The following is a 21,883-nucleotide window of genomic DNA, read 5'->3' on the forward strand; positions in this document are numbered from 1 at the left end:
TCAATTGTGGGAAATCTGGTATAAATATATGTTTGGATGGCACTACACTCCTGCTCGACTCCATGCAATGTATCCTGCTACCCCGGGGGAGTGCTGGAGGGGATGTGGGGAAATGGACACAGCTACACATGTTTGGTGGGATTGCCCCATTATTCAACCCTTCTGGAGCGGAATCATGCGGGCCATTGCTCAGGCTCTGGGGGAGGGAGCTCCCCAGGATCGCCAGGAGATCTTGTTGGGGAAAAGTGGGCAGGAGAAGGAAGTGGAAAGGCACGGATGCATCAAGGCGAAAGTGATATTCACGCTGGCTGCAATGTCCCTCATCGCACAGAGGTGGAAGGGCCCTACGATCCCTACAGAGCAAGAATGGCTGAGGAAAATGTGGGATATTGTCTCGTTGGAGTGGGCTACATATGCTGCAGACAACAAATTGGAGTCCTTTTATGCAGACTGGGGAGAGTCCTTGGAATACTTTAAAGGGGAATTCAGGGAACAATGGTGCCCTCAAAGACTTAAACTGTTGGACATCTACAGTTAAAATACCGGTTGGGAAACGGCCAGCAGGAAAGGATCATTGGGGCTGTGACAGGGGGCTGGGGGGCGGGGGGTTCATTTCAATGTGGATTCTTATTTGTTTTCCTGTTAAACAATAAAAATAAGTTAAAAAAAAAAGAATTGTACTCTGCGGACCAGTTGCTTGTGCGTAAATGTGTGCGCACCTGGAGTACCCCTCGTTTTGAAGGCCTGCATGAAGCAGAAGAAGCCCTACCGCTGTGAAACTCAAAGGAAGACAAGCGTGGATCCACCTTCACAACGTTAAACCCTATAAAGGAGAAATCATAGAAACATCGACATCTCCTGCAGCTACCCCTCGTGAAGCAAGTCCAGACAAGGTCTATGACCAGGAGCCAAAACAAATGAAATGAAGATGATCCAAACATTTTAGATTCGGGTTGCCTAATGAACTGATGGATTTGCAATGATATTGGAACACCTTCCTCAGATTAGGATTAAAGAGACAAAGTGAGAGAAGCACTAGAAGTCAGAAGAAGGAGGAAAAAACACTTTGTTTCTATGTTACTGACATTGTAACCTTTCTCAGAAACCCCAAGAATAATCATATTGTGTTAAGAAGTATTTTGGCAATGGCAATGATTGTGCAATTCTTGTTATAAATTGATGAGTCACAGAGATAAAATTAAAATATTAAAATCATGGCAGAAATTTAAAAAATTCAAGCGGTAAGAAATGTAATTCGTCAAAGGAAATGTACAGTACGTAGGATCATTATTGGAGTATTTTTGGGTATTCTGATTTTAGCAATTATCCTTATCACATTGATATTTACACATATTAAAAGTAGTAATTAACAAGAAAACAAGCCCTCTATCATTACCCCTATTGTGCAAAGTAAGATTACAAAACCCCACTGATTCCTGGTATCAAAAGATATTTTTCAAGATTTAGGAGAGATGCTGAAGAAGAAAGTGAAAGTATACATACATATCTATACAAATCGGCTCCTTTGATTAACAACGTATGGTATCAGCACATGAAAAAGGTGGGAAGACGAACGTCAGATGCAAGTTGATATGTGTGTTCCCTAATACCTTGTGTATTGGGAAACTAACATATTCATAGCCACAGAAGTAGCAGTGAAAAAAAGCACACTGCTTGACACATCGTGTACTTGGCCTGACAAGAGGGCAGTTGCAAGGCAAGCCAGCATCCATATTGTGGATGAATAAAGCAACATCTCAAAGAGAAGACAATTATGTACAAGATACAAAGTCGAGAGAAAACAAGGAGACAGTGCATTGAATAATAAAATATGAACAGCCTGGAATTAAAGGAGTAGGAATAAGGATAGGAGAAAATAAGATGCTCAAGTGTGAAGACAAGACCGGGGAAAAAATATGAGCATGCTACGAAGGTCAGCGACAAATTAAAGGAACAGTGCTTACTCCTGAAGGATGGGCTGAGGGCTGGTTGTATGCCAGGCAGTAACATTGACTGGACAATGGGAAGGAGTGTTGGCAAATGCAGAAAAAGAATGTAACATTTTGTGACCAAAGATGGCAAAATTGTTGACATTGGTCGAATATGAAGGAGGACAATTGCAGATAATACCCTTGAAGAAAGCGTCCCTGTGTATCAGAAGTAATTGCACAATAAAAGTTGGAGAAAATCTCCAGTGTGGCCACATTTTCGATGTACCAGGCATGAAAGAAGGAAAAGCAGTCTTGACCATTATTGGACCTGTGGATCATGAGCATAAATAAAGTTGCCAAAATGGGGGGGAGTTTGTTCATTAGTGCTGATAAACATACCAGCCTTGGTGGTACCACAAAGTGATTTACAGATTATAGACTTCCCAAAAATGGATGCACAGCCGAGGAAGAAAAGATCATTTTAGCAAACAGAAAGAAGAGAGAGAAGTACTTCTCAGCAAAATCAGTGGAAGCATAACATGATATTCCAGATGAGCATAAGCTGTTCAGTAGAAGAGCAGTGATATTCACTTCAAAATTCATGCCAGGAATTCAGACAACAGTGAATGCTAAATGGTTAAAAATAACCAGATGGGATCAATAGAACGATAAAAGGATTTAATGCAATTAGAGAAGCATTAAGGACAATCAGGCTCATGGCACTCCAGAAGACCTCATAACAGCAATAGAAGGAGGTGTGTGTGCCAAGATCAGTCCTTCTAGTGGCACATTTAAACCCTCCCATGATGAAGATAATGGATCTCTGCAGAAGCAATAACAATGTTATCAACCCAACACACAAAGCTAAAGGATGAAGTTGATGAGTCTGAGGATGATAGCTGGTTTTCATCTTTGTTCTCATGGATTCCAAGTTGGCTGGAGGATGCCTTCAAATTACTTGGAACAATACTAGTTTTTGTATTGCTAGGATTTTGTCTCATAAGGATCATCTTGAGACAATGCCAGAAAACAGCAAAGCAAGCTATTGTAATGAAGCCGATGATTGACATTAACAATAAAACTGGAGAAAGGATGCAGACTGAAGAAAGTACCCGAGAGAACATCAAGAAGAGTTCTCTTGTACTTCCAGGAACAAAATGTTACAATCCCAAGGATCGGAATTGGTATGTGGGACGATGGATATTCTGTTCAACACCAGGGCACTGTCTTATGACCTCAAATGTGGATACCATAAAAAGAATGCTGGTCACCTGAGGAGGATAACGAAGATATGGGTCCCAAAGAAAAGAAAATATGATGAGATGGTAGAAGATGAAGCAGGATTTGCAGAGAAGGCGAAGAGTATGGTCGAGAACTCGACCAGAGGGGGGAATGTGGAGGAGCAGGTGGATGCTTTCTCCCAGATCCGCACCCACTCACCACCATTCTATTGGAATAGAAGACTAAGAGCTATGATTGGGAACCCATGTATGAACCCATGCAATAGTTCCATACCGCGTTGAGTGTATGAGAGACGATATGCACTCAAAACAGCCGTTTAGAATGTACCCTTGTGTTGGAGCAGTAGAGGATGTTATCAGGAAGGATGTCACTTACCTAGCTGTCAGAATTCGGCTATGGATGATGAGAACATATGTTAAGTGAAGTCTGAGGATATGTTAATACTTGAGGAGGATAACGTAATTGAAGCACTAAGAGAAACATGCACCTAAAGATGAAGGAATATTGACTACAAATAAGTTGAAGTAACTTGCTGACCAATAACTGTAAATATGCTGTAATGCAAAGTAGGGAAAACACATAGAAGCTTGCTAAAAAGAGGTATATATGTAACGTTTAGGAGAAACAGTGGAAGAAAATGGACGACAGACAGCTCATGTTAATTCAACCCCGTTGCCTCAAACACAAACCTAGGCTTGCAACATGAAGACATGATGAAAAAGCTGTTTTCCCTGCAGAGAATAAAGGAGTACCATGTCCTGGGATCAAGGATCCATTTTCAAGATATTATTGCAAGGCACGAAGGGAGCGAATGCATAAGCTATGTACTTAATACATATTTCTTGCAGATTAAAGAATAAGAAAACATTTGCAAGAGCCAAGGTATGGACAATTAAAAGTGTCTAAAACGTATATGAGGTAGATTGAGCAAGTCTCTAAAGGGCAGAAGTAGAGAAAACACCAAGCATAATTGAATCAAATAGCAGTAATTGAAAGGCTGAAATTGACACATTCGTGGTCTCCTAACACGTGATGGAGAAACTCAAAACAAAAGCTATTAATTAAGCCCAGATGAAGATAGTGGGGTGCCTAAACTCCCTTGAATGTTCCAGGACAGCGGGCAAGTTAAGAGGTCCACTACAAACAGTAGACCTTGGCTAAAAACCAGGTTGACGAAAGATGATGGACTAATTGGGAAAACAGAGAATGAGGTAACGCACCTGAAACACTTAAGTTTCTCACTGATGTGCTGCTATATAGGCCGTAAATCCAAGGTCAGCTGGGGTTGCCAACCAATCAGAAAAGCCTACCACGTACTTTTAAATACAATGTTACATTTACTAGTCTGCTGCCATATTCTCTGCTATAATCAGTATATGGCGTGGGTAGAAGTAGCTCAGGGCGTGTCCTACAGATAAGGGGCCGCCAATGAGATGTTAACACTTAAATAATTCTAGGAGTAGATATGTTCCCCTAACCCAATCCCTTTCCTCAATAGGTTTCTTCGAGCTGCCACATAGGATGATGTCATGAACGACATATTTAAAAGTATATAAGTTTTATGAAAACGAACTAAGGCATGGCTTAGCAGACATTTTTTGCGATAGATGCTGTATCTCCCCGCTTTCTTTCTTCAAGATTAAAGCAGTATTTTACCATCTTCCTTGAGTTTGTCTGGTTATTTGGCCTATGATAGTCTACGTATAATTCCATCTACAGCACAGAATACGCATCAAAATGTGGCAGAGCACAGGGCTGCACCGAGGTGACAAGGCTTTAGTACTTTTGACTATAGCCAGACTACCAGCCAATAACGTCACGTTGGGCAGGGAGAGAGGATGGTGCTGGGGAGATGCAGGAAGTGGTGCAAGGGGAGAGCGCCCACGCAGCGCTGGGAAGATTAAATTATTCTTCAAAAGCCCCACAGCTCAAAATGTAGCGAACGGCTCGCTCTCACTCACCTCAGGCGCACAGCTGCAGAAATAAAAGCGGGCTGCAGCATGGTTACTAGGCCTTAGTACTTGTAACCTTAGCCGGACTATCGGCCAATCCCATCTTGTTGGGCAGGGAGGAAGCCGGGCGCTGGGGAGATGCAGGAAGCAGTGGAAGGGGAGAGCACATATGCACCACTGGGGAGTTTACAATGCTTTTTTACAAGCCCCACAACCCAAAATGGAGCTAAAAGGTTGCTCTCACTCACCTCTGGCGCACAGCTGCAGAAATAAAAGTGAGAGTCCTTGTCTCCTAAGGGGGAGTCACTCCCAGTGAGGCCCCACTTGCCCAGAACCCAGGGGATGGTCTTGCGGCGCAGGCTCACCACTGTCGCCTCAAAGTCGAGAAGGGACAAATCCCTTTGATTTGTCACATACCTTCCCCCCTTAAGCCTGTGGCTTCCCCATCTCTGGGTTGAGGATACGCTCTCCCATTGTCTAGGTTTAGTTGGGTGGTCTTCTTCTCAGTTCGAGACAGTCTTTCGCCAGTTCCAGATGGGTGTGTCTGGGACGTTGGTCCAGGTTTTCCAGTATAACCGAGGGGAATCATTCTCTGAATTACTCTGGATTGAAGGAGGACTAAAAAGTTGTGAAAAAGTCAGGAAGTCTGTACCAATTATTACTTACTCAGTGAGTCCGGGTACCGCGGCAGTTATCTAGTTGTAGACGGTCCTCGGACTTTTAGCAACAGAGGGACTTTGATGTAGGTTTCAACATACACGTGGATACACGGGATCTGGACGGCTAGTTCCCCCTGGGAATCTTCAGGATACATTAAAAGCAGCATGTATGGCCATTTGCCTGGTGCCCTATTCAATAAGGACTTTGGCCCACACTCCATTAAATTGGACTGTTTCACGAGTCTGAAAAGGCTGTGAGAGGCACAATAACAGACCTCAGCCTTATCTGGGTCATCCTCTACCTCCCCTTCTTCCCTGTTCCACTGTTCTACCGCTAACCAGTCTATTTCCATGGGTTATCAGGAATGTTTCTAGCACAGAACTGGGCAAAATGCCCTTTTTCGCCACAAGAGAAACAGATGGCAGGAATCGTAATGGGTGGTTTAATTTGCCCCTTTTTCCTCTCGTGTGGGTTGTCAGGATTTGGTTACCAGCATGGACGGGGTTCTTCTAGGGTTCTCTTCCTTGGTGGGAACATTCTCAAATCTGTGGGTTTCTCATGGGGTAGGAACATGGGTTATAGTCTACATTTTCTTTTTGGCCCTACCCTTTTACGAATCGGCCTCAGTCATCTGGAAGGCGATCCCCAGGAAGGGTTGAGGCTGTTGTACTATACCTTGCTGGAGAGATGAGGGTAGGGCACTTATGAACTAAGGCCAGTGCTTCCAAAACTTCCAGCAGGATTTTTCTTCCCAGCCATTGCGTGAGAACATTTTGGAGACGGCTTGCCAATTCAAGGGGGCTTTCATTTGGAAGTAATTGAAGGACCTGACATTTCAGGGGATCGCGCCTTGCAGATTGACATTTTGGTCAATCCGTGTATTTCTGCTACAGCAACAGGGCCCAGATAACATGTTTAAACAGTCATCCCAATTCAATTGGGTGGCTATTTTGATTGAAATGTATAAAGAATGCCCCCAAATCTTCTGCCTCACGATACGATTGAAGTACACCATGGGGAACTATTTTGTGAGGGCGGCCTGCTCTTAGTTGGTTAAAGTGTTCTTGAAGACGCTGATCAACCTGGATTTGCTGATCTAGGACTAAGGTCGAAACATGTGTCGACTAGAAGAGGCATATGGTAATCTGTGATAAACTGGATCTATGAACCAATGACATTCTGGACAATATAATGTATGTTTGTGTTAAATATCAGTGATTAAATATCTTTATACACATAATCATATGGGTGAGTGAAAGTTTTAGGATTAACGGTTATGTAATGTCTATGTTGATTTAGGTTTAGCGCAAGCCCTATGTTAATCCCTTTTGGAGCCAAAACCCAATTGAGTTCATTTGGTATTAAGCCCAAACGCACGATAATCCGGTTCTGCCCAAACAGTTTAGAAAGTTGGTATCAAGCTTGGTAAGAGCAGTTTAACCTGTTGAAAGATGAGAAGAGATTTTCAGCAGCTGTTTGTTTCCCCTATATTGCAATTCTTCCTTTCTTCTTGCTGAGGACCGTAGGGTACTGAAATGGTTCTGGAGAAGCGTTTTTAATGAAATACAGAAAAATAGCAATAATGAATGTTATGGATCCGGAAGGGCACATCAACATTATTTATTTATTTGCATTTTTAAAGCGCTCACACAGCCCGCGGCCGTCGAGGCACTGTTGCAGGAATTGTTCTTTTTTTAGTGGCGTAATAGTTTTTTTGTTCTTAGTTGCATATCTGTGACACGCTTAATACCCAGAGGTTTCTAAGCACGGACCCGGGGATCGAACATGTGTTGCTTCGTGTCGTTTTGCTTCCAAGGTGAGCACGTTGCCGGTGAGCTATCCTCCCGGGACATATATGTAGGGAGCTGTGGGAGAGATTGCTTTCTGTGTCTTTTTAATGTTTTCTGTCTCATTGCCTTATAGCAGTGGTCTTCAAACATTTTTGGCCTGGGCCCCCCCTGAGCAAAGATTGGGCAGGCCGGGCCCCCCCCAAAAGTGCCAGATGGACAGTATGTAGAAATCGCTATGAACTTTTGTGTGCCGTCACAGCACCCTACTCCCAGTACAGACCCAGGTCTCTCCCCACCCTACTCCCACCACTATCCCAGTGCTGCCGCCCATCCTGCTCCCACCACAGTCCCATAACACAAGCATACACACATCCATACACATGTAAATAAAAAATAAATCGCCATAAACATACCTTGCATGGTTGCTAAAATGCCCTGCTCCAGGTTGCTCTGCCCATATGTGCGAGGATGCGCAGGAGCGCCCCCTCGCACCCCTTCACACATACATACATGCAGTGCCCCAGCCAGCATTTCCAATGAGCTATGTAAGGCTGGCGAATCAAAACACCCCCAGCGTTGCATGGCTCAGCGATCCTGTGCGGCTGGGGAAATAAACTGTCAAAGGCAAACAGAGTTTCCCTTTGACAGTTCAGCCAGCCCAGTAGCACTCCCTCAGCTGAAAAAAGCAGCCGAGGGAGTGCTCAGTGTTTCACTGGGCTGGCTCCTCCATAATGGGTGAGGTGTCCAGTGGGTGGACGCCCCCTTACCCATTATGGATGGACCGGCAGGCTTGGACTGGCCTATAGGGCAATAGGGAGATGACTGTACCAAAAATGCAAAATGCTAGTGTAGGCCAGTAAAAATAGGGCACTTTTTTTGGCAAATGTGGGCCAGTTTGAGGAGTTACTTCACTATGCAGATAGTCATTTTGACTATTGTTGCTGAATAAATATTCTTTAAATATCACCATTTCTTTACATTTGAACAAAAGACAACCCCTTGGGTACTATTCAAACAGTCTGTGACTAAACACTGAATATCCATTTGCAACTGCTGGTCATTTTTTCATTAGTGCCTAAGACCGTTTTATGGCCCAGTCTGGCCATGTGAACTGCCCCTTCCCATTTCCTCCAATCTAATCTAAAAAATAAATTGAAAAAAAAAATGTTTTGTTGTTTTTTTTTTTACATTTCATGCTGGGCTCTGGCGCCCCCCCTAGGATGGGGGCGCGCCCCACAGTTTGAAGACCTCTGCCTTATAGAAAGATGTTTTAAAAAGTAAAATCATCAATAAACCCACTACAAATAGTTTAAATTAGTCTATATGTGAAAACATTGCTCCACCTGCATATACCATAAATCACGTTATTTGTGAAAACACATCCAGGTAATTCTAGTTGATTTTTTACCATCTATATGTATATAAAGCCTAAAATCTGTTAGTTTGCTCCTTATACAATTCCACACTGTTGCACCACATTTTGCATAGTTACCTGTTCGGACCCTCCGGACATTACTAGCTACATGATATTTAGATTACTTTCCTTGGATTTCAGCCCCTTCACACATGAGACTGTTGCCTGAAATCAGCGAAACATCAATGTGGCCGTAGAAGGATCGGACAAATCTCCTTTTAAGCAGCTCAATGCAAGGAACAAACCTTGAAGGCTCAAAAACCAAGTTTCAAGGCCCTAGGTAGCAGCGTTTCTGAGATATTTTCACCATAACGCACTGGACGCCACCAGGGTGAGGCGGCAGGTGGGGACAGCGCACAGAAGGTCCCTGTATGCTGCAGCATGGCAACTCTCACCTCCATCCACGTCTGCTCCTGGGTATGTCAGACAGCCACACGTGCACATTCTCAGTTGAGTTTGCTTCAAAGTGCAAAGCACATCAGACGATAAGAGACTCGGAACAGCGACCTACGGTATTAGCCTATTTGACCTAAAACATTTGCCCTTTTGACAAAATGCACCTTTTCTGAGTGATCCAAATTGACCTTTTTTTTGCATCCGTCCAAATTTACCTTTATGTTTTTGGTCAAATAGGTAAATACCTACTTACCTGAACATGAGGTGTGGGAAGAGGGGATGTCTCCTGCTCCTCATGTTCATGTAAGTAGGTCAAAAGGTTTGCAGGGGTCTCCCCCGCATCCTTAACAATGGAGGTCAATTTGGTCAAAAGGTCAAATATTTTTAAGTCAAATTGCCAAAGGCAATTTGCAAAAGGTCAAAGATACCCAAAACCGCAACCTACAGGATCATTGATTTTCAACATTTGATGAGTGTCATCATGTCTATCTACAGATACTGTGCGTAGTGTGGGTAATTTTTGGTAGTAGATTATAAAATTAAGACCAGTATTCCTATTCGATGACATGTTGGCTTTCAGACAAGAACAAGTTGTATAACATGATTACATACAAATCTTTACCAAAAGGATCATGGAAAGTCTCACTGCTAAATTACAGTAGGTTAGATTCCGTGCTGGCCACATGTGACATTTGTAACACTAATTGTTTCTTTAGCTTGTCCATGGCTTCACCCTTTCTTTATCCATACACTAATAAGTCACATCTATTCAGTGAAAAAGTGGTATTATAGTGACGGTTTAATGCAACAAAACCAAGGAAATTCAGCAAGTGTTGGAATTTACACCACTTTAACTCTGAGCCCACAGGTGACAATATAAATGGCATCACTTATGACATTGATGACGTCACTGAAAACTAGAGTATATTGATGACATCACATAGGAGATTATTTATGGCATCAAATGTGCTGTCACTGGTGGAGAACAACACATCTGAAAACTGAAGCAGAGAAACGGGAGAATTAAACATCAGTACAACACCAGAATAAAGTGGTTATGGTTCCATACTCAATATTTTACTTCACAGGACATCTAAGAAAACGAACATGCCCAGTGGCCTTTTTAACCGCATGGCAGGTCTGTGGGCCACTGTCAACACTGCCATGCCATGGCCAAAGGCTATGCCCCAGGGTGAGCCAAGGCACCTACAGTTGCCACGGGGCATGGCCTGCGGCCAGACCTAGTGGACCGTTTACCCCATAATGGGTCTGTGGTCTACTGACCATGACTTGTGGCCATGGACAAACTGCCATGAAGCCAACCTAGGTAGCCACTGGGCCAAGCTAAAGAACAGGCCCTGTGCCTGCTGTGGGGTCCTTGGTGTGGCCTGCAACATGGCCTTTGGCCATGCCATGGCAATGTCTATAGTTGCCTGGACAATTGAGTTACCTGGACGTGGTGCAAGCGGAGGGGCAAGAATAGACCCAATTGTCCTTTTGTTGACAATTTTCAGTGCACACTATATACTGTATAAAATAAAGCATGTCTATAACAAAAGCTTACTTGTATAGAAGGATTGCTACTGGCATAGTGAAAGGATTTTGGTATTTATCCTCAGTTTCTTCACAAAGAGTAGTGAGATCATATAGTTTTACAATGTCACTTCCACTCGCTGAAAGACAAAAAAAAGACCCTGTAATGAAAATCCTCAAAAGACCTACCCTTCAAAGAATAAAATGAAACTATAATACTTAGAATTACTGTATGACCAAATTAATTCTTTAACAATTACAATGCAAACCTTTGCAATATATACATTAAGCCGGCTCAACACACAAATCAGAACTATGATTAAAGATGATAGACTTATTATACCTTTGAAAAGCCAGTAAGTATGTCCTTCTTTGGTACAATTAGATTTTAAAAAAGATAAAATATTCTGCGCAATATCTTTGACTACTTTTGTTGAGAAGTTAGAGTTGTCCAAATTGGGAATGTCTTCTGTCTTTATCATTTCATATTTCTGTAAGCAAAGAAATTAGGATTCAATAGTATGTAAATAAAGTAACTGTCACAAATCTATTACAAAATACAATGGAGTTAGTTTTCTTTCAGTTCTACAGAGCTTGAAAAATAAATTCTGTGGAGAGTATCTGGGCCAAGGCAACCACCATAATGCCCCGTTTCCAGGTAAAGGAAAAGTAATATAATTTGGGCTAAGGATGTTGCTTGACCCTAGGCTAAATAAATCTGGTTTCTGTACAGCCATTGCTTTTCTGATGGTGTAGCTGCAATGAAAATGGAAATATGATACACATTGTGTGTAAGCAATTAATTTCTGGAACTAGTGATTTGCCCTCAACCAAGCCACAAGCATTCAGTTACCCCTAGTCTCACCAGTGATGCAGTTTGGGGACATAGATCACTGTGGTAAAATCCTATGTATGAGGCCAGGGGATAGGAATGAGATAACGTTGGGGGCTGGGAGCCAACATCACTTTGAAATGCAGGTCCCAGAGGTGAATTATGGAGGCGCCACCAGCTCCTTGTCCATCACCAACTGTAAGCCTCCAGCCCTCTGACTGATTAGAACTGGCCAACCTGGGAAGGTGAAAAACTAGGGGGGTGGTTCCCAGAGAGGTAACTTGTTAAGGATTCAAAGGACAGCATCTAGAGGGGACATGCTAAAAAGAAGAAAGAAAATTATAAACTTAAGACAAGAGGTAGCCACAAGATCGTATGATGAAACCTTCCAACCCTAGAAGCCCAAGAGTTAAACGTGGGCTATTGTTCAGCAGGAAAGGAACCTCACCCCGGTGAGCCATCAAGCAACCCAGGGGAATCCCTTGCCCACAGTTAAGAAAGCCCATTATGTAGGTCCTGAAGGGTTTAGTTCTTCCACAATCTTCTGCTGGTCCAAGTGAACCTACTTGTTTTCCTGGGAGAAAGTTCACTTTTGCTATTTCAAAAAAGTATTTCCTGTTAATATAGAAAAAACAGAATAAATGTGATACACAGGCCCCGGTGGGCACAGAACATCTATCGCATGCATTTACTGAGCCCAGCGGGCTGTTGTGGAAAAGCAGTTTCAGAGGATACATTTGGCAGCGACTGTTGGTCAGGCATGCCTGCACAAACCCAGAGTTATGCTTGGAGCCTTCAACTCAGGTCGTGCGCAGTTATCTGGAACGGGTAGTTATTGCTTAAATAGTAAAAATGCCCCACTCAAACCATTATTGCATTTGTGTTTATTGGCATTTTTGAGTGCTTTTGCCAAAGTGCTTTATAACAAAAAAAAAGGATAAAATGATACAATAAATGAATTGGTGGCCGAAATCAGGTAACGGAGAAAGGAAGGAAGTTTAAGAATTAGAAACAGAGGCAAAGAGAGATTAAAGGTATGACGAGAACAGAGAAGCGAATGGATAGTGGCAAGGAATTCCAATACTTAGGGGCCAGCAGAGTGAAGGAACGGAAATGAAAAAGGCAAATGGGGGTTGAGCTACAGCGAGAAGAGCGACTGAAAACGAAGGGATCGAGGGGGAGAGTAGATGTAGACCAGAGAAGATAGATAGGGGGATTAGGAGGCTGTGTAAGCATTTGTAGACAATACAAAGGAGATGGAAAAGGAGGCAGGTATCAAATCAAAGAAGAGAGGCAGATATCATTAACGGGGCAATAGAGGAGCGTGGAGGGACACAAAAAAAAGGGGGCACATGGACTGGTTGTAGACGCTGAAGGGGGCCAAAAGGCAAAGGGGGAAGAATAAGTAGATGAGCAGAGCAGTTAGCAAGACGGGAAAAGATAAGGCGTGTGGTGGCATGGAAGGAAAGATAAAGGTGTGCTTAATGTAAGTTGTAGAGATGAAAGACTCATGCTCGAGCAGTTGAAGAGCAATGAACCAAAGATAACACCCAGGTTGAGGGCAGATGGTGAGAAAGGAAAGGACAGACTCAAGGGAGGGGAGCTGTTGAATTTTGGGCAGTCTGCCCATAATTATCTTGTATGTTGTGGTGGTGGTCTGAAAAAATAAAAAGAAACCTGCCAGCATTGGGTTCAAGATGTATGGGGCGATCAATAGTGCTACTGTTCAAATAGATACAGGCACTTAGCAGTCGGGGGGGCCTCAGTTCTTCCCCCATCTTGCCCCTCTAGAGTAGGAATGGCTGTGGCTTCCACCCTTGTAGGCCTCTCACCTTAGGCTGAGAGGGGCCCTCATCCACTCTTGACACGGTCAGATGTCACAGCAGACACTTTTCTATCTTCTCTTATTTTGGTTTATTCACCCCTTTTTCATCACTAGTGTTACCAGCCACCCCAGTCCCCCTTGTTCTCAGTCCCATTTGCACAAGATTAGTTCTCCCCCCTGGCCCCTAAACTTTAGCATGCTCTTCCCAATTATTATGTCCTACACTCATCTTTTCTGAAAGCTTATCTTCAAGCTAACTTTTAAGGAGATTTTTCTTAGGCATTATTTCTAAGGCTTTGAGTAGGCTGCTGGTCACGTGCCAGGCCCCGCCACTCAGTTGCTCTGCCCACCTCCAGTTTTTGCGGCTTACAAGCATCTACTTAAGGACTCCAGGCCAGCTCCAGGTAGACAGCATTGAGTAGGCTGCTGGTCACGTAACCAAGCCCTACGACTCTGTTGCTCTGCACACCACCTACTTAATCAGTCCTCCTTAGGTGTCCTTGTTAGGGGAGTTTTCCTAAGGTCCTACTGGCAGTAAGACTTTAGTAAGCTATCCCAGTGGTTTGTAGATCTCCCAACTCTTGGTATCAGTCTGCACTTGCTCAGGACCTTGGTAGAGTGGCAGAGCAGTCAGGCTTATCTTAAGAGGAAGATGTGAGCTGTAGGTAAGTACACTGAATCTTAGCTAGATGGGCACAACCAAGAAGCACTTATGCATAAATTTACATAAAAAGTATATATTTATTATATTTAGACCAGAATCACTTTAAATACTTAGGAATACTTGATAATACACTTGAAATGGCACTTTCACGTTTGTGTTTGTTCGCAGTTAAATTTGTAGCAATGTTAGAAAGGGAAAAGACAATGTTCTCGTTGTTACATTTCTGATTCTGCACTTTCTTTTGGTTTCTTTGAGATTCATCGGATACACATGGACTGGCTTAAAGACTTGCCTAAGAGATGTTGCAGAGCACAGAGCAGCTGAGCTGTGGAAAGCTGTGAGGCCTCAAAGACAGGAAGGAACAGCCCCTCCTGAGAAGTACACAGTGATTATGCTGCTGCCTTGCAGAAACAGCCTGCAGGTACGAAATGTACTTTCTTCCCCCTGTTCGGCAAAACGACCTGTTTGTTATGATAAATGCTGTTAATGGGTGGAGAATAGATATAGCTACTCCACTGTACATAATGATGAGCAAGGGCTGGGAAGGGCAGAGCAGAATGCAGCCCTCCTATGTGTGTGTTTGCATTACAGTGCTTTTCACCCCACTTCTGGTCTCTTGTATATTATTTGTGCCCGACTGCCGAGTGCCTGGTATGCAGGCACTGGTGTGAGGGAGCTGGATGAGCACTGGTATTGGGGGTTGTGGGGGAGCGGGACAAGCCTGTAACAATAGTATTATCGGTTATTGCACACTCATGCGGTTTTCAACCGTTTATACAGTAGTACATTTACTCTGCAAACACATAGAAAGGTCACTTAAAGGGAGGAAAATGGTTAGTGTAGCATGAGCCTAGTTCAAGGTTCTATAGACAGTTTCTTCATCTAGCAAGCTTTTTAAGTCCAAAAACGCAACCCTAGCTAAAGGCAGTTCGGAGAGGGCTTGAAGGCTTGACAACCAGCGAAATACAAAGAGTTCCGGTGGATTTCTTCCAGTGTCTAGAGTTATTGAAGCAGCAACTTAACTAACAAAATGGACTCGAAAAGGGGACACAAGCAGCGGCTTGGGTCAGAAGTAAGAAGGGGTTGCCCTGGACACCTCTATGTGCACTCCACTATAGACTTCTTGGAATCAGACAAGCAATACCTTTTTCCCCACAATACCATAGGTTAGCAGAAAATGTTTGTGCTGGATGTTCCGCAATGTTGCAGCTCTGGACTCGACCTCTGGATTCCTTGGTATGGTGACTGAAGGAAGGACAACGGCAGAATTATGGGGCATAATAGCCCTAAAATGCCATAACTACAGCCCGCAGTCAGAGGGGGAGATATGCCCCCTCTGCAAAAGGGGGCATATTGCTGGAATACATGCAAAATGAGGCCCTTTCCAAACACAAAGGAGCAAATTTAGGCATCTAAGCATGGGGATGCCTAAAATATTCCTCTGCTACACACGAGGGAAAGACTTCATGATACTGTTGAGGAAGGTCTGGAAAGGATGAGATCCCCTTGGCAAAAAAGGCAATGTCCAGCATGTAAATGAAAGGGCCAAAATCTGTGCAAGCTTGCACAACAGACTGGGGGTTTACTGTAACAAGAATGATGGTCTTCAAAAATCTGTTTTTCCCTCTCATTTTCAATTAAATACCTGCTCTTCAGAATATGTGCAGGAATGCCACCAAGAAACTAGGTTTGTTCATCATGAGCCCATCACAGATAATCTTTTAAGTAACTAGAATCTAACAGGAAATGTGGAACTATAACAGCATGAAAGGTTTTACGGCTAAAAATGAACCCGGTGACATTGCCATTGGGTCTTCCAATTCAACACTTTAAGCATTCAAATGTACAGCGAAAGTCTTTAAACATATTATGTTGCTTTCTGTAATCACTGTTGCAGGAAAGTACTATTGCAAGTGTTTACATGTTAGATTGTGTGCATTTGCTAAAGTTGGATCAAATTTAGATCCTGGGAAAAGGCAAGTTTCACTTCCTATAAATGAACCCCAGGTGTGAAACAAGCCTTCCCAAGCTGTGTTACCATGTGAATGAGCGGAGGCATTCTGTGGATCTTCAAGTTTTATGACCAAAAGCACTCAGGCCGTCGTAAACGTAGCAATTAGCCTTTGAAGCTTTAGGCTAACCTGAACAAAAGGGTCCCTCTTGAGTCAGGCTAAGAACCAGATCTCTGCTTACAAAGGGGGGAGAGTGAAAGTGGAGCTTCACACACATTGCACACAATGGGAGATATGCAATTTTGGGAATAACTTGGGAAGTATTGATCGTACATTTTTCATGTTCGGATTTATGAAAAGCTGTTAGTGAGCTGCTTCTGGGTCCAAAGCGATTTTGGTGATACCAACCTATCAAAAGTTATCAAACAAAATGTTATTGTGTTCTCTGTATAAATATGGCAATCAAACATTTGAGAAAAGGTATGGCAGGTTATAGGTACTCCGCCCACTGAATGCAATATTTTTCAGTAATGTAGTTTGGGTGTAAATGAGAAAATACAGTAGCTTTGCCCCAATATGTTGCAGAGTCATCAAACAAGGTTTATGCGATCAAAAAAAAAATGTAATGTCTGAACATGCTGGCATCTGTGGCATAATCTGATGAGAAAGGGTATTTTTCAAAATGTGAGATTTCTAGGTACAAAAGCCAGTTCCAACCCCATGCCTGTGTCATATGATTGATGGGGTATCCTCCCCTGACTGCTCAAATCACGCCTACTTTCTCTGAGCCTAAAAGTTTATGGAGGGGGAGGGAACCCTTGACCACTGCCCAATCAGTTCTGCGAGGAGGATGACACAGCAATGATGTGATTTGGCTTATAAATAGGTTACTCCCTTTCAACTGGGGATTCTCTCTACAAACTCTGAGCTATGCAGCTGACAGAAGATCTGGAGATATACTTGCAGAAATTGGGCCTAGTCCTGTAGTGAAGCAGGGACCTGGAGTAACTGGTTGGGATCACAGAGTGAGGCCTTGATTGACCCCATTGATGGTCCTTGCAGTGGAGCCCTGGAGCCAATCATGACTATAGAATACTTTTGATCTGTATAGATATCCACACCCATAGATTAAACAAGTCCTGTCTATTTAAGCACTAGCCTAGAGTGTCCATAGGGAAAAATCCCCTATTCTATCTGTTTGTGAAATTTAGTCCTTTTTCTCTTGAAAAGTATTTTTATTTTTCTGTGCAATTTGGTAACTCTTCCCTTGACAAATAATGTGTTCCTCTGTGCATTTAAGTCATTTTTCCTATGGAACAAAATCATCCCTTGTGTGTCTATTGATCATAGTTCTCTTTCCCCTGAAATGTCCTTTGTTTGTTTGCATAGTTAAGTAAGTTATTTCCTAAGTATTTTGCTTAGTAAATCAATTAATTTACCCATTGAAATTCAGAGAAAGATTGTTGCAATTCGAAATCAACCATCTTGTGCCCAGTGTGGTTATTTAATTGTTATAGTCATTAAAGTGTTGCCCCAAAAGAATTATTCCCATTATGAGCTAAAACCGAATTTGTCCATGTGTAAATTGTGCGTCTACCCCACTGTGAGAATCTCTTTGCCAAAAACATCCCTGGGAGTTGCCCATGTCATTTTCACAAACAAACGGGGTGCCTATGTGCCTTTCTCATTGTTAGAAGCTTGTGTGTCATTTTTAGCTCATGCCAAATTGAGTGTGATTTACAATTTCGTTTTTCAAAAACATTGTCAATCCTTCTTCCTCTATCATGTTCTGAACTTGGATTTAGCATTGCAGTTTCCTTCATTTTTATGGTTTTGAACTTGCTTGTCATTTTCAGTTCCAGTCAAATTCAGTGCGATTTACAATTTCGTTTTTCCAAATATTTCTTTTCATCCTTTAAACAGTGATTTTCCTCAAGGATTTCCCTTCCCCAATCATGTTTTGAACTCGGATTTAGCATTTCCTTTACTTTATTTTATGGTTTTGGGCTTGACTGTCACTTCCAGTCCCAGTAAAACCTAGCATGATTTGCATTTCCGTTTTTCTAAATCTTTCTTTTCAACTTTGAAAAATCGTTTTATCCACTCAATCCTTCTTTCTCTATCATACCATGATATCAGATACAAATGATATTCCCTTTTATTTTTCATGTGCGGCCTGAGTAAAAAAATCAAAAAACGGATTTCCTATGTGTGCTAGATAGCCTGTTTTGAGCCCTATTTGTTCTCTAGTGTAAGCAGCCTGAAATACCTTTGTGTGCTGTCCCATGATAGTAGTATTGAATCACTGAAAAACCCAGTTTTCCACTCTAACAGGTGGGAGTGCTTAAACATCCTGCAATCAGTTGAGGGAAATTATTTGGCATTGCTTTTCACAACACAAATTTGGTGTGGCATTGAAGTCGATCGTAATTTAGTGATGTTCTAGAAACCCGTGTATTGTGTTGCCACCTCAATAGTGGCTGCTGTCATATTTTGTTCTGATTGAATATTAAAATGATAAATTTAAAAAGTGTTCATTGACAACACACCGGCCTGGTTGTTGGGTCTATTGGGACAAAGGGTGCTGGTGGAGGTTGGGTGTGAGATGGGTTGGAGGCCTCCTTAAAAACCATTTGGGGATTGTAAAAATAAAAAGCGATTTAATTGTGCGCACACCCTGTGCAGGGGAAAAAGGTCCCTGACTTGCTTGTAGTGCATAATATATTGTGACAGGATCTCTCAGCGGCAGTCTTGAGGGAGGACCTGTGGCATGACCTTCAGCAACTTCTTGGTTCACTCTGTGGCTTTGGCACCTTTTCTGCTGCACCAACAAAGGACACAGGCCGCCCGGTCAATCTTCTTCGCTACCCGCAGTCCCACTCTCTGGTGAGGGGGGTGTCTCGGCGAGTTGGATCGGATATCTGGAGTTTACGGGTTCAGCAAAGATTTGGACGGATACAGCCTTTCCCCGACGATGCACTTGAAATGGGCAGCAGGTCTCCTGGTATTGGTGTTCCGCAGCACTGGAAACTCCTAGGACCTTGGGAGATGGCTTGTTACAAAGTTTGCCCTGTGACTGGCTGTTCCCACCAGCCAAAGGGAAGGATTCGTCCTTTGGAGCTCCTCTGTCGCACAGAAAACGGGGTCAGGACAGCAGTGGTCGCTTCTCGGTTTTGCAAAGGGTCTGCAGGCGTCTCTGGTCGTCTTCTTCGGTTACTTTAGCTTCCTTTTGTCGACTTGCTTTTCACTCCAGAAGCCTCGCCTTGTATACAGTTGCAGCACACACTCCTCTGCAATCTCTCTCAGATGGTACAGAAAGGGGCATTTGGCTGTGTAATCAGGACAACCAGACCCCCTCTGGGAGCTGGACCTATTCAGGCACTCTGGCAGACAAAGGAAAAGGGGGGTGGAAAACTCCTCCCTCACTTCCTGCCTGCCCAGACACTCTGGAGCCTAGGCGGGGATACCTAAGGGTTCCCGCCAAAGGCAAAACACACACACACACTGACCTCCTCCTCCCAGAATGGTAGAGGAAGGGCTAACAAAGAACAACTACGCTATTAATAGCGAAAGAAAAAGAAGGGAGGCCCTGAGTTGGTACTTGGGTGCCCCTTTTGTGCACTACCAGGGCTATGGACATAGCCTGCGGCACAAAGAATACACAACAGTTGGTAGAACACACCCACTGCCACCAGCCATAACCAGGTGATTGTCTATGTGACTAAAATGTCACAGGAGCCGAGAGAAGGGGGATACTAGATATCCCTTTGGGACTCCACTGAAGGTGGTGTGTGTCAATCTCACAGACTATAGAGTTTTGGGAGAGATGCTAAGTAACTCTCCTTAAGAACTGTAGTTACTTCAGGGGGATCTTAAGGGTCCCCAGCAACACTGCCCGTAAGGAGCTGTGTGCTGCTGTTGTAAAAATACAGATGCCTATGGAGCAGACAGACTCTTATAGTACAGGTAAAATACAAAGAATAGAGTTCCAAAAGACAGTGCCCACAAGAATGAATGAGTGGAAAAAGGCTCCACTCATTCAGGATTGAAATAAAAAGGTTCAGAAGTCCAGCAAAAAGTGCTAGGGGTCTCACTAGGAGAGGGTATGAAGCAAAACAATGATAAATCTCCCTAACAGTCCTCATCCCCGGCGTCCCCAGCAAAGGACATGCGACAAAGACCTCACCTGTTTGTGCCTGATGGGGCCAAGGGCCTGGCCCGCTAAACTGCATTTCACCTACAAATTAATCGCTACTACTGCTACTCACCAAAATACATCACAATGTGTCTCCTCCCTCCACAGCCAATCCCCACTCTCACTAGGGTTTGAATGGCCAAATGCCCTGGGCAGCGCCAGCAAGCTACCCTAGCAAACCTCATCAGCTACCTAGCCCCATCCCACACCCACGGACCACATTCACACACCCTCTCATGTTAATCAATGTTCACTCAGCAGTCGCTCACGCAACATAGATCGCTGGCTTCATCTCATACAACAACCTTGATGTCCTGCTCATCACTGAAACATGGTTTACCCCATCCTGCCCAAATGTTTTTGCTGGTTCCCTCTATTGCACAAGAAATCCATCACCTTCCACCTCCTCTACAAACCTCCTCACAGGAGTGACTCTTTCAGTGCAGACATCTCCAACTTACTCTCCTCTGCCAAATTAGCATATACATTCTAGTAATGTATTTCTTGGTGATTTGAACATCCCTAGGTCACAGGCTGACAAACACACTCAAAGCACACATTTCTCACTGACCTCTGCCATGTACCCTAAGCAAATTGTTCTCTCCCCCAAGCAAAACAAAGGCAACACCCTAGACTTAGTCTACACATCACCCCCCAGCATCACCTGTGCAGACGCTATCCCACTTGACTAGTATGACCACGCCGCCATCCCATTATCAGTCACCAACTCGATTATGGCTCACAAAGGTCAGCCTAAACGCCCCCTCACTCAACGCTGCTCATTCAAAACCTTCCTGATCAATGAGCTGGAAGCAAACTTTGCAGGGTTTCCCACCACAGGGAATGCCTCGGGTCTCCTGGAATTATTCAGAAACTCTGCTAACAAACTGGTGAACACTCATGCCCCCTAAAATCCAGCCAGCCAAAGACCAAACCATCCGCAAACGGTACACCTCAGAGCTAGCGCAAAAACCATAACTCAGAGTCCTCACCAACCTCAAATATCAAACCTTAGGATTCTGATTACTGAGGACAAAGCTGCTTACGGCTCCACCACCATTGCAGCGGCCTCCAACAGGAGCAAAGCCCTCTTTGAAGTAGTAAAGCATTTTACCAACCCCTCATCTGACACTGAGGTAGCAGAAACTCTGGAAAATTGCAATGGAATCAAGCCATTCTTCTTATTGAAAAAATAGACACAATCCGAGAGACCATCAAATCAACCTCTCACAGCATTAGCATCCCCTGCACCAGCGCACGCACACTGGCCCTCTGGAGCGCATTCTACGGACCTCCTAAACCGGTTTCCTCCCTCAAACCTAGTCCTTATTCTGACGATATAATTCCGGCGTCCATCATTAGACAAGTGACGGGCCCAGTGCTCAATGCACACCACAGCATCATCAATGCCTCCCTCGCTTAAGGATAATTCCTGGACACCCTCAAAACTGGTCTCATACGACGTCTTTTGAAAAAACCAACCGTAGATTCAGATGA

At 43.6% G+C, this 21,883-nt stretch overlaps 1 protein-coding gene across 1 annotated transcript in view; it reads right to left on the bottom strand.

Moving 5' to 3' along the window:
* The window catches only part of EDRF1 (erythroid differentiation regulatory factor 1), a 1,702,580-nt gene that overhangs the window by 1,156,969 nt on the left and 523,728 nt on the right, over positions 1 to 21,883 (bottom strand). The window contains exons 9-10 of the mRNA XM_069611509.1: positions 11,262 to 11,409; positions 10,950 to 11,058 (exon numbers count right to left, since the gene is read on the bottom strand). Of these exons, the coding sequence (XP_069467610.1) occupies positions 10,950 to 11,058; positions 11,262 to 11,409 (257 nt within the window). The remainder of the gene's footprint in view (positions 1 to 10,949; positions 11,059 to 11,261; positions 11,410 to 21,883) is intronic.

The sequence above is a fragment of the Ambystoma mexicanum genome, chromosome 8, assembly GCF_040938575.1.
Source record: "Ambystoma mexicanum isolate Mex_15411 chromosome 8, UKY_AmexF1_1, whole genome shotgun sequence".
Taxonomy (NCBI): domain Eukaryota; kingdom Metazoa; phylum Chordata; class Amphibia; order Caudata; family Ambystomatidae; genus Ambystoma; species Ambystoma mexicanum.